Source organism: Silurus meridionalis, chromosome 25 (genome assembly GCF_014805685.1).
Source record: "Silurus meridionalis isolate SWU-2019-XX chromosome 25, ASM1480568v1, whole genome shotgun sequence".
NCBI classification, from domain to species: Eukaryota; Metazoa; Chordata; class Actinopteri; order Siluriformes; family Siluridae; genus Silurus; species Silurus meridionalis.
The window spans coordinates 4737501-4751052 of NC_060908.1; the positions used below are offsets into that span (position 1 = coordinate 4737501).

Consider the following 13552-nt stretch of genomic DNA (forward strand, 5'->3'; position numbering starts at 1 on the left):
CCGTGGATCTCTCGGTATCTCTTTCTTTCGCGCGCACGCACACGCGCGCACACACTCGCTCGCTCTCTCTCTCGCGCGCACACACTCGCTCGCTCTCTTTCTATCGCGCGCGCGCGCACGCACTCTCTCTCTCTCCCTCTCTCTGTCTCTCTCACACACACACACACACACACACACTCTCTCTTCCTCGCGCTCGGTTTATTGTTCCTAACCGAGACAGCTCAATAAAACGTGTCACTGGGATTATGGGGAAACTTGTGCGACTTGGCGACGGACAATAATCAGACCATCGGATGGATTTTGTGCTCGGAGAAGAAACGAGAGAAAGGAAGGAAGGAAGGAAGGAAAAAACACACACACAGAGACACACACACACACAAAACACGCCGTGTTCTGGATTACAGCAGCGCGTGAGATTACTGTAGGATTTGTATGATCGAAACAATCAAGCGGGAAAAAGAAGAGGAGGAAGAAGAAGATCGAGAAGGAGGAGAGCAAGAAGAAGGAGAAGAAGAGGAGGAAATCTGGCATGGCCACGGCGCGTCGTGTCTCCCGGTTCGGGTTAAAGAAGCACGGCTACACGCCACATCTCGGCCGACAATGATCCGGTTTCACGGTGGAAAGCGGCCCGGTGTTTACGGACACATCCGGATCGGCGAAACAAAGAATCGATTTGCATGAGGACAGGATCCTCCGTTACACACACACACGCACACGCACACGCGCGCGCGCGCACACACACACCTTCATCACGCCTTTTCCTGAAAGCAATCAGGTTTATAAACAGGGATCCTGTTTGATTATTTTTTTGTTTTGTTTGAAAACGGAACCCTTTTTTTCGGCACCGTGGGCTCGATCCTAATACCGATCGATCGAGGATTTCGACATGCCCTTCTCTGAGGAAGCCATCGGCGGACCACTATGACTACAGCGGCGAATTGGGTGGCGAACGGGGCAAGCCTCGAAGACTGCCATTCCAACCTTTTCTCTTTGGTACGGTGGGATTATTGTATAGTTTCTGCCTAATTTTTTTCATTTAAAACAATCACTAGTAATAGATGAATCCCATAGTAGTGAACAGAGTATGATGAGTGTGCAAGGGCTCGAGGTGAAAGGGAGCATGCATAGGATTGGGATGCAGCCTTGTTCTAGTGTACAAAGGTGAAGCAGATCTTTTTTTTCTCTCTCTTTTGTTTTTCTCTTTTTCTTCATCTGGTAGTAGACAATCGATGATGAAAATGATCAATCAGACAAGAATCTCATAGATTGATAGGTCTCCTATATTGTGTGTTTCATTTATTGCTTCCTGACCAATTGTCCAATCTAAACTTGACTCCCATTGAGTTATATATATATATATATATATATATATATATATATATATATATATATATATACATACATAAATATTATGAAAAAGAACACATGATGGGATGACAAGCCAAATTCCCTTACACCATAGAAATCAGGACTCTTGCCCATCCTCCTTAAGGAAACTTGTCTCATGTCTCAAGATGTCATGTCATGTCTCTGCACACTTCATTTCGTCCGCTCTCGATTTTTTTATTTATGCATATCAAGCTCTGGGAATTGCATCATCACAACGATCGATATCATCCATCCATCCATCCATGTATTGTATTAGAGCACCGATGCACCCCGATGTGTCATGTTTTTTTTTTTTATCAGAGCTGCAGTGGATTAAAGAGGATTTAAGAGACGTTCTGACGTTCTGAAATCTACTCTTTATTGAGTCAGCATTAGGAAAAATGACGTACGATTTTATGAAGAACAAAAACACCATTTCCAGTCTGTGATCAGAAGCGGTTACACGCCAAACGTTTTGGTCATGATTAGAAGCTCTTACGGTCTTGCAATACATTTTTTTCACCCCAAGATGTATGGGATGGCCCAGTTTATTTTCTTAAAACTCCCTGTGAAGTTGAAATACTCAGCGTTTGAGGAAACATGAGAGCTTTAGCCAGTGTCTGACCTTTTCTTCTTGCTTTTTTTTTTTTTGCTTCTGTCGATTGTGCCTTGTGTGTATTATGTGCGTTACTTACTCCAAGTAGCCAGATTCTCCAGATACCCGAGATAACGTTTGGATGCTGAAATGAGAGTTTTTATCACGTGAACCCAAAAGGATATAAAATAACAACCCCAATATTTCATTCACTTGTTGAAATAGGAAGAAACGGGGGCACTAAGATGAACAGTTCTTGGCTACAGAATGCATAAAATAAAACAGAAATTAGTGGTCGGAAATACACAGACTGAGGCGTTCATAGGAACCTTCGGCTGTCCGGAAGAGAACGGACGTAAATCGGAACACATGGAAAATTCCGAGAGCGGACAGGAAAACACGATGGCTGAGTCTTAAAAAACAGAGCCCTGGTTTAAGCTTGAAGAATGTTGTCCAGCTCCTGAGCTATTTTCTTCTGCGTTTAGGAAGGGAAGAAAAAATCCGAGTGAGGAAATGAGAGAGAGAGAGAGAGAGAGAGAGAGTGAGTGGGAGCTGGGGAATCTGTTTTCGCTTTAGGAAAGTATTATGTGTGATATGTATTTCCTGAACTCAGGCCCGGGCCCAGTTTAAAAGGAGCTGTCTCTCTCTCTCTCTCTCTCTCTCTCTCTCTCTCTCTCTCTCGCGCTCTGCCCTGACTCATGTTGTAGTCACCACCGAAATATGAAGTGCGGGTGGAAAAATTACGAGGCCGAAAAAAACGTACACATGTGTTTACAGGCTTCTGAAGACGGGTTCTATGCTTCGAAACGTCCACCTTCCCCATCCCCCCCCCCCGTTTGTTTACATTGCAGATAGTCTTCAAATGTAGTCTTACGATGCCGGCGCTCATCGTTGGACGATGCTGTGTTCTTAGTTTTTTTTTACTTTGTAGAAGTTACCGTGTTACTTTTTTTTTCATGCTTATGTCATATCGCTAGAACGGTTGCTATGGTGTTTTTTTTAGAGAGAGAAAAAAAAAAAAAGGAGCAAACTCACAATATAAGTCATAATTCATGTTTTGCAGTTTGGTTAGGGGAAAAAAAAAGTTTTTCTGTTCTTGCTCAATGTTGTCCAGCATTAGTTTATTTCATCTTAATGACAAAATTTGGGAAGGATTGTGCAAATGCTGGCCTCACAATCTAAATACGATGAGGCAACGTATATGATGGTAGTATCGGCTAGTCAGAGGTCTTTGATGGTGGTGTTAGCATGAAAGCTGACGCTTGGGAAGCTGATCTTTGGGTTTAAGAAGGTGAGAAAGCTGGACAGAGAGAGCTGCAGCATCACCGTCTATACTTAGAGAAGAATTCCGATGTAGTGAGTCAAAAGCAGCATGTTGGTGAAAATCTTGGAATTTTATTGCAGAATGAATCGATTCATGATAAAAGTGCAGAGCTTGATTTTTTTTTCCTTTTTTGTGAGGATTATTTAGTTTTTTTATGATGATTTTCTGTGGTCTGATCTAACAGGGCTGCTCCGACTGAAACGCTGGTAATGAAATGTTGTCAAGTGGTGGTATAATGTGATCATCTAAAAGGCGCTTATTAACCAAACTGTAGTCAGACAGTGAGCTGTGAGTAGGCTGGAAACAATTCTGCGACATAGCCAGCGAGGGGGAGAAGAAAAGAAAAAAAAAGCGTGAAAAGGACACGGAAGGAATTCCCTTAGATAACTGAGATTTGCCGTGGTTTGGTATCAGCCAACTGAGGTGCAGGAAACCCAAAAGCTTTGTCTGTGTCTTCAGACTGCTAGGTATTCCCCGGTGTTGGGTTACAGGGGTACAGCAAATGCCACCATGGAACTTTTTTAATGGCTGAACTGTCCAAGATTTGGCACTATAATGAAAAACCCAGCAGCGTATTTTCATCAATTTGAAAAAGATGAACGGTCAGGCTAAAGGTGAACAAATCACCAGGCACAATCTCAACCTCAAAGTGATATTATTCATAATAATTCCCTTAGGAATAATATTCATCACCCCAAATCATCCCCCCTGCAAGCACGTATGCCCCTTAAAGATCAGTACACTAGAAAAAAATCGATCTATTAACAAGCCTGGCCGCTTCTGCCGAGCAAAGCGCAATGATTAAGAGGAATGGAAGCTTTAGGGGATAAAAAAAAAAAAAAGTGGAATAAATCCTTCTTTTGTAAAATGATGGATCTTGTACGGGGTGGGGGGGATTCTGAAAGTCAAGGGGTTGAAGTATGACTAAAGAGCATCCGTTGCGTTGGTCCTCGGGTATAGAGTTTGCGCATGTGTATCTGTGTGTGGATGATATTTAGGAGTCGATTTGAGTGTGAAATATGTAAGCCCTGCAGTGCCAGCTGTGTGTGCTATTCTTAGTCGACTGGTGCTTCTGCGCGTGGTGCGACACGAGGGAGTAGTAGAAGAAGAATTGGCAGAGAGGAAAGGCGCACACACACACACACACACACACACACACACACACACACACACACACACACACAGGGCGAAAGCCCAGATAACGGATAGCGATTGTCCTCAGCATCGCTGACAGTCTGCTGCCCTTCAAACTTGTATTGATGGCTCTAAATCCGAGCGTCTCATTGGATCGCTTCAGTTTCCGACTGCAGTGACTTCATCCGGTGGAGTCGCCCGAACTGAATTGCGTAAAAAGCGACGCCTCGTCTGCACTCTCAATCTCTAGGGTGTATTCTGATACAGGGGGATGATACCATGGGGTCTGAAAGGCGAGCGACTAAAAAGACGTTTAATACAATATGCGTTTGATTAGATAGTGGTAAATCTGTTGGCCCACAAATCGAGGCTTTGAGGTCATTATAACGGGCATTTAAAGAATTTCCTAGTTCCTAGTTCCTTTTTTTTTTTCTTTAGAAATGTTTCTCAATTCTTGACTACTCTAAAGGTAGTCTACTTTAGTAACCAAATGGGAACATCCCCAATGATGTAATCCCTTGCTTGAGTCTAAACTTGAGGTACAGTTGAGTTGCGAATGTTTTTCCAGTGGCAATGCGGGTTTTCTCCAGGTTCTCTGGTTTCCTTTTATCCAGACCGGACATGCTGGTAGATGGGTTGGATAACTATAAATTGGCCATGCTGTAAATGGGTGTGTGAGTTCCTGTGTGAGATTGGAGTTCCCACCTACAGCATCTTCCCACCTTGTTGCCAGTATTCCTGGGATTCCTATAGATCCTACACATGTCTAGAATGAAGTAGTTACCGAGTAATACTGAGTGCTCAGTTTTGAATAGGTAATAAAACGCTTGTAGGATCTCCTAATTTGACAGCCCTGGTCCATGGAAAGCCCCTTGAAGAACAGTAATTATGTTGGCTATGTTGATGTCTGTGAATCAAGTATGCCTTGCCTAATTAGACAGTTCATAAAGCCCCCCCAAGGGTCCTGACTCATTGATGCTGTGATAAGCAAACTTGATCAGCAGCGTACCACTATGTATATAAGTGTAATAAAAGAGTCATTAGCATCTCGGCTGCTGCAGGTGCTTTTGGTCACAGTTTTAGCAGCCGAATCAAAGGCCACACCCATTCTGTAGGGAAATGACAGACTGCGGGTTTTAGGAAGGTCTTGTGGCAGGTCAAGACTTGCTCATTGACTCGTTTTGAAATTTTTTGTTTTTTTTTCGATAAACATATCTTCTTTTTACTGATTTGATAGTACTGTGTGTGCACTTTCAGCATGAGAAATTCAGCTGCTCACAGGACTTGTTTGGTGGATGCTCCACTGTATCTAAACTGGTAATTCTAATAAACAAATTATAGCGAAGCCGGTATGTAAGATGTTTATAAAATCGTTACGCTGGAAGGAGTCTCTAGTTTCTCTGGCTTGGAATGTCTTCAAGACAAAGGATTTCAGGTTTTCTTTTCTTTTCTTTTTCTTTTCTAAACATGAAATGCCTAGGAACCTGTAGTAGTTCTGCAAAAAACCAATTGCAACATGTCCATGGTTAAGAAATGTGAAATTGTAGTCTAATTGTATTACAATTGTTGATGGATGAATTATGCGGTTATTTTTTTACTTTTTAAGGGCCTTTACCTTAAATTAGTTTTCCCAACCCTTTTTTTTTCTCAATTAGTAAAGTGCAGAGTAATACTGATGTCGGTATTGTAGAGCCAGGAATGCAGGTCTTGTTAAAGGAGCTGTGCGTACAATAAGGCCCAGTTAGGCTGCTGTTTATAATAGTGAATTCCCTTTAGGTAGCTACTGTTATGCACTTACTCGATTATATGCCTGCGTTCGGTTGTGGAATATTACACTAGCGAGGCCTGACAAGCCTGTAATCTTCCGCGCCAGCTCGTTTTCCCTCCTCACCTTTGGAATCAAACCTTAGCAAATCCTCTAAACCTTCAGCACTTGTTCTGACCGGGGCTTTAGTTGGATTACTGTTAACCGGTATGAATTTACAGTCAGATTTTATAGTCTGATAGTCATAAGACGCTCATGTTTTTTTTCTTCTCCCAAACCCGACTGAACAAAAAAGCACCAGGTGTCAAACTCTAGAGAAACGAGAGAAGACTGCCCGACGATCTGGAAATACGTCTCTTTGTAATTTTGCAGTCCATTGAAAACAAAACAAAAAAACGTAGGTAAATAAAAAAGAAGGATCCCTAAACAGCCTGCAATGTTATCTGTCTGCTGTAACCCTGGAGACTGAATCTTGAAAATTGAATAAGTTGCTGAAGTCTTACAGATGTTATATGTTGCCTAGCAACTGTTTTTACTTCCCTCTCTTTTCCCCCTCCACCCTTCCTCTCTTGTTCTCTTGTTCTCTCTTCTTCCTTTCCATGCCTGTCAGAGTTAATTAAGTTACACAGGAGAGAATCTGGTAAAGGAGGCCCTGCTTTATTTATTTGCCTGGTTAATAATTCAGGCTAAACAGGGATAGTGTTTTAGGGTAGCCAGTCCTTCGAGGAAGCCGCCTTTATGGACCTTGACTTGTATCTTTGTGCAAATGTTAGGGTTCCAGGCAGCTTTGTTTGTCACACTTTGGCTCGCATCCACCACCAGCCCCCTCCTTATGCGAAAGGTGAATCTCTTGACTGGCACATCCATCCATCGCTCTGCCCGAGGGAGACCAAACTGCTCTAATTAGGTCGCTTACTCTTACCTTGTAGGGCCACATCCCTGCTACACCTTGCAGCCCCATATTCCCATCACAGAATGCCCTGTAGAGGTGAGAGGCTGAGCGACGCTGGGTTGCACACCTGACTCACAGCCTTTTCTTTGTGCCCCAAATATATGGGCGTGACGGTTATTAGTGCGTCTGTACACAGAGATATACAAAAATCTTAAATAGATGCTACGTTATTATACACCGGGGGAGATGGACAGGGGTTTGATTGTAGGGGGACACTTAATGTTGCAGTCAAGTGCAGTTGACTTGCCTTTTTGAATTCCAGATTGCGTAAATCTTAGAGGAAATTCTGTTCTGGTAAACTAGACAATTGTAAAAGCGATCCTCATAACAAGGCAATTAAAAGATCTTAGTTTTTTTAATTAAAAAAATTATTAAATACCCTTAGGAGATAATTTCCGACAAAAATTCATGTTGCTCCAATAGTCTATTAATTTCTCATTTGTCGTTGTAGTCCTTCAATAGTCCATTAATTTTGCATTTTTGGATTTTTTTTCCCCCCAGAAAAAAAGAAAGTTGTCAAATGGTGTGGTGCGAACTAGTACTTTTTCTTTATTAAAGAGCAATACTAAATATACAAGAGAAAATAAGACGGTTCTCTTAAAATGAACAAGTCATTTGTTTCCTTTTTAGAAAATGTTGAATTTTTATTGCTGAAATTGCAATCTGCGAAAACCATATTACATCAAAATGAACATAAATATAAATAAAAAAAAAAAAAAAATTTTTAAAAAGGTAAACGCACCGTATGGCGTTTTCTTTATGTATTAGTATGAAATGATCCCAAACTATGGAAACTTTCTGTTGTGTTCTTTGGCCTGAATTTTCTCCTCAGCCCTCGCTGTTTTCCCTCAGTCCCTCCATTTTTCATTCTGCAGCGTCTTCTGTGTTACCTGTCCTGTGGTCTCATTTATAAACATGGCGTACGCACGTTTTCAGCCTCGTTTTTACACGCAAAGGTTGTAATTCATAATAAAAAGAAAAACTCGACGGAAGAAAGTACCTGTAAGTAAACTCTGAGCCCTGTGTACGCACAATGTGGAAACACTGAAGTCGAGAAGGGAAATTGTCGACGTAGCTAGCGCGCACATCCTGGAAAGTGGCGTACGCACAAAACAAGGATGTAAATGTACTTACGCCACTTTCAAGGTTGTGCCTTATGTATCTATGTCTCCAATTCCACTCCACATTTATAAATGAGATCCCAGAGCAGTCCAGAGTTTAGCAGGTGGTGTGTCAGTAATAATGGTCCGTGGGGAAACAGTGCTCTGTGTGTAGTTAAATGGACTAAACGAAGCAAATACGTTGCCTTGATACTTTTTTTGTATTTGATTTACTTGACTTACGCAAAGGAATTGTTTCAGCCCCAATGCTAACTGAACAAGCTAAGGCAATATTGCTTTTGTGCTAATCTAGCCGTTACCTCAGAGTAAGCTGAGGTAACGTGCTATCATATTTAAAATTTAAGTTCATGCTTTTCCACATATGCTGTGGTTTTACCTAGCTTTTGCACAGTGTAATGAAAAAAACAAATCCATGGACAGACTTAACTTGATTTCTCTGGCTTGAATTGTTCACAAAAACCTTTTACACCATAGTGAGACCATCGAAACAGCAGGAAGTCAGTCTTCCTCCTTCTTGAGAAAAGACAGTTAACGTTTTCCTTCGCTGGATTAAGGATGAGCCGAGACTAGCAAGTTCCTCTTCTGCCTTAGGCTTGTTTTGTGACAAAACAGAAAGACTCAATTTGTTTATCTGTGGGCAATTTTTCATCAATAAACATTTTTAATCTTGAATTTGATTTTATATTTAATAAGATTTTTGAGATCGAATTTTTTTGCTTAGGTCCATGACAACTTTTACCTCAGATTCAACAAAAACAGCTCGGCATGAGGATACCATAGACCCTTCCTTTTAAAAGAAGAGTATAAATTATGAAAATGTTACGTTTTGTCCATGGAATAAGATGTGAAATAAAAGTTTATGAAATGAAAATCATTTCACCTAGGCATTTATTACTTAAGTTCAGTGAATGCCTTTAGGGCTTCCACGATGAGGGAGTTTCCCATAAACAGGTTTTTTGTGTTTTTTTTTTTTTGTCCGTTTCTGAAAAGTGTAGCGTTGAAATTCTTGTGGTTTATAATTACACAGAGGCTCCAGATATTGTGGATAGAGATGAGGTTTGAAAACACCAAAGTATTACCTCAAAAATGGCTGGAAGATTTGAATCTGAATGCAGCGTTTGCAGTTGAAAAATATTTCCTTCACTGAAATGCAGAAAACGGATTCTGATAGAAAAAACAAAAGAATAAACACATGGACTACAATAGATAAACACAAAAATGTAAAATGTTTGTTGATATTTAGCAAAAAAAGTAGAAAAAGTAAAAGTTTTTTCCCTCTTCTAAGTCCAAGAGAATAAAATCAGAACAATAAATGACCCACAAATGATCACTGATCAGTTTTTTTTTTTTTTTACTTTTTCCCAGTATTTGATTTTTTACGAAATACGGCCTGGGAGACTTAACTTTATGACCAGTGATATGTTCCTGTCCGGATTACCTCACTTGTTTTCAATTGTCTGCCGCCAAGACCTTGCGAGCGGTAATCAGAGGGAGGTACTGCCAGAGAAATACACACTCGTTCCTGTATTTTCGGTTCAGCTGAAGAACCTGTTATTCCTGCTGGTATATCCTTTTAATTTCTTCTGTCCTGTCTATAATTGGCCAACACCATCCATTGTAGGTGTATCACTTATGCAACCACTCCCTTCGAGCAAGCGCAATTAGCGGCGATACGCTTTGCGACGTCTCGCCGCGTCGTGATGTAACAACGCGAAGCCGCATAGAAGTTACACAGTGTATAATTACACGTGCAGTGAGGGTAGGCGAAATATTCCCGAACAAGAGTGCCATTATAATCCGAACTGTACAATTCCAGTCAGGATTGTATTATTCAGTATATCCCCAGCGTGATAAACGGCTTCTCTCAGCAGCATGGTAGACTTCGTGTATCTAATCATAAACTCACTGCTGTGACAGTTTACAGGCTCCCTATGAAGCCCGGCTCTTCGGAGAGAACGCTTGTTGTTTTTTTTTTTTTTTTTTTTTATGAATGGGGACTTTTGTGTTTGCTTACCTGGTACGATAACAAAAAGGCCGCTCGACTGTTCAGTCGATGGAGCAGTAAAGCACACGGTTAGAGAGTGCCAAAGCATGCCAGAGACTCAATGGAATCCCTTAGCTCTGATACATGTATTCCTCGAGTTCAGCCTTTGCATACAATAGGATACAGTGTTACCGTCTAGGAACCGTTTTTAAGCGCTAGTGTTTGTGTAACGCATTTTGCAAAGTCGAGGACATACTGAGTAACGCTTTCTTCTTTCACTTTCAGTTTTGCATAGCTCAGGAGAGATGTCGGTGTCAGTCATGCATGCAGTAGGACGTTGTTTGCAAATCTTGATAAAGTCTTTGTGTTTACTTTTCCCATCAAAATCACAGTTGTCGCAGAGTAAATTTGCCTAAATGTGACACGCCCACCTCTGGCAAACATGCGCTTGTCTTGCGGTACTTTTATGTACGTGCAAATGCTTTCCAATTATTGGCAGAAAATGTTGCTCATTTTATTCTGGAAGCACGGTGCAGAATTAACTGGTCATTTAAATAAATAAAGAAAGACATGAAAAAAGTATGCACATTGTGCACTTTGCATTTATTATTGATCGGATTTCAGTTTAACAACTGACCGAACTGTTTGTTTATTTGATGACTACTATGAATGCTGCCTAGCAGGATTAGCCCCTTTGATCGTGTATAGTCTCTGGCTTTTGGCCAGGATATTTGCATTTACACTTCGCGATTTTATTTCATTCAGATGTCGAAGCTGCTGATGTTTGTTTCTCGGTTTAGGGTCATTATCGTCCAGCTGTACACGTGTCCCCCCCTCAGAAGATTGCACCAATATGTGTATATTTATATTTACTACCTGCAAGTATTTATTGCAAATCTGCATTCCTATTGGCATACAATCAAATTATTATTTATTACAATATGGCAGACATTGCAATTTTTTCCAATATGGCATATCAAGGCATTGCCTAGAGGGCTCTTTAGAGATGTACTGCTAAGGGAGAGGCTTTAAGCCATATTATAGTGTGCCCCTTTGGGACACTGCAGCTGTTGTTGAAGAGTGCTCCATTAGCGAGTGGTCTTTAGGTGTGTGCTCTTGTAGCAGAGAGTGGCCTTTAGAACTGCTTGCTGCTTTGGAATGGGACCTTTAGGGCTGTATTGCTGATAAGTGTGGCCTTTCGGATTGTGCTGCTAGATCGGAAAAGGTGTTTAGGGCTGTGCAGCCAAGTGGTCTTTAGAATTCTGATGCTCTACAATGTCGTTTTCAGGGCAGCTGGCTGGTGGGAACATGGACTTCCTTGTGGATAAAAATAGACACAAAATGTTTGTATTGCTAATAAATAAAAACAAACTGTGGAGCTGTTTAGTGAAAAGGTGCCTTTGGGGCTATACAGATCTACAAACATGGTGGCCTTTAGGGATGTTGGCTGTTATGGGACCTAAAGAACTATGGTACTTGTCGCTTGTGTACAGAGGTTCCTTCAGGACCGTTACATCCATGAAGAGGGACATTTAGGACTGTGTAGCTGTAGTAAAGAGAGGCCCAAAAGGCTATATAACTTTACTACAGAGGCTGTGGCTCTATTACAATGGCTTCTATGGCTCTGGTAGTTACTGAGAGGGTTGTACACTTGTAGTAAAGAGAGACTTTCACGGATGTGCACACTTAACAGGAAGGGGCTCTTAGGACTGTTGAGCTTTAATACAGTGTCCTTTAGGGCTCCATTATGAAGGCCTCTATAGCTACTGGTATCTTTAAGGTTAAACAACTATAGTAGGACCCTTAGGGTTGTGCACATGTAGCATAGACAGACCTATAGGGCTGTTAAATTATTATTAAACCCTTACGAGTGGCATTTTAGGCTCTGTGACATAAAAGGCTTAACACTTGTATTAAAGAGGGATTTTCAGGAATGTTTACACCTAATGAGACAAGCCCTATATGACTAGATACCTTTAATACAGAGTGGCCTTTAGGGCTGTGCAGCTCTGGTATAAAGGCCTCTATGGCTCCAGGCTGCTGTAGAAAGGGATATTTAAGACTGCACCTTTAGTAACACAGAGCCTCCTTAGATGTTTGTGCACATCTAGCAAAGTGGGACCTATAGGGCTGTAAAACTGTAATAATTCAGCATGGCATTTAAGGCTCTGCAGTTTTGTTACAAAGGCCTCTAGGGCTACCGACTGCTATGCCAATTCAGGCTCTGCCAGCTTTACATGGCCTACAGTTTCATTGTTTTATATTGACCTTGGAAATGTATGAAAGATAATGTTGAAACAGCCTGTAGCATGTCATTACCTGAAGTCTGTTCACAGCACTAACTTGATATAAAGATAGTTTTTTAGTGCGCAACACCGACAACGTGGAACCAGTCTTAATTTTAGAGAATCACCAGCTGCAAAGTTTGAAGAGAAATGAGAGACCTGGTGCATTATTTCTCGATCTAAGACAGTGATTTCTTTCTAAAGAAGCTTCGACATGAATGTTGTACAATCATTTACTTACATGTTATATTTCTATTATTTCCCAATGATCAATATTCTACTCTTTTTGGAAAGCAGTTGAAACAATTAGCCCTTGTATGTATCAGAGTGTATTTCCAGCAGCAACAGAGTTTTATCGTTTTAGAAATATTTTGTTTACTTTTATTATAAATAGAAGTAATGTACTGGGAAGGTTTTATTTGCATTTTCCATTTTAAAACATCACAGTTTTAGCCTTTTTGAAGCATGGTGTGGAGGTACATAATGTGTGATGCCGACAGAGTGTTACTAATAATGAAGCTGTTGGTGTTATCGCCTTTTACCGTTTTTAATATATTTTTTATTTTTATTGATATACTGATATATTGATATATACTCCTTTTTATCGAAGCAGCCTTGCTCCACGACTCACATACACAAATCGCCATATTCACAATTTAAGTTAAACACACAAAAAAAACATTTAGCTCAGTAAGCTCATTAGGAAATATTTACAGTAGCTGCTTTAATCTGTATGCAACTATAATTGTGTGCTATTATGCATGCTTATGCTTGTTTATAAGGCAGTGATCTGAACTATAGAGCAGAGCAGTTGAGGGGTCTTGCTCAATGTACCAACAGTGGCAGCTCGGTGACGCTTAGATTTGAACTCGCAACCTTCCGATCAGTAGTCCAATGTCACTAAATATAAATGACCACTTTAGACCACACAATGATACCATTTGAACATACACCTTCCAGCCAATCAAAATTGAGCATTCAGACAGACCTGAATTAGCTTTAGGTGATTTTATAGTCTGTGCTA

The 13552-nt window shown here is 40.8% G+C and overlaps 1 protein-coding gene across 2 annotated transcripts in view; it reads left to right on the forward strand.

Annotated features, from left to right (window-relative positions):
• Window positions 1-13552, forward strand: part of LOC124378872 (mediator of RNA polymerase II transcription subunit 13-like) — a 98152-nt gene that overhangs the window by 188 nt on the left and 84412 nt on the right. For both annotated transcript variants that reach the window (XM_046838680.1, XM_046838681.1), the window contains exon 1: window positions 1-993. This exon is cut by the window's left edge and continues 188 nt beyond it. In XM_046838680.1, the coding sequence (XP_046694636.1) occupies window positions 922-993 (72 nt within the window). In that variant the 5' untranslated portion in view covers window positions 1-921. The remainder of the gene's footprint in view (window positions 994-13552) is intronic.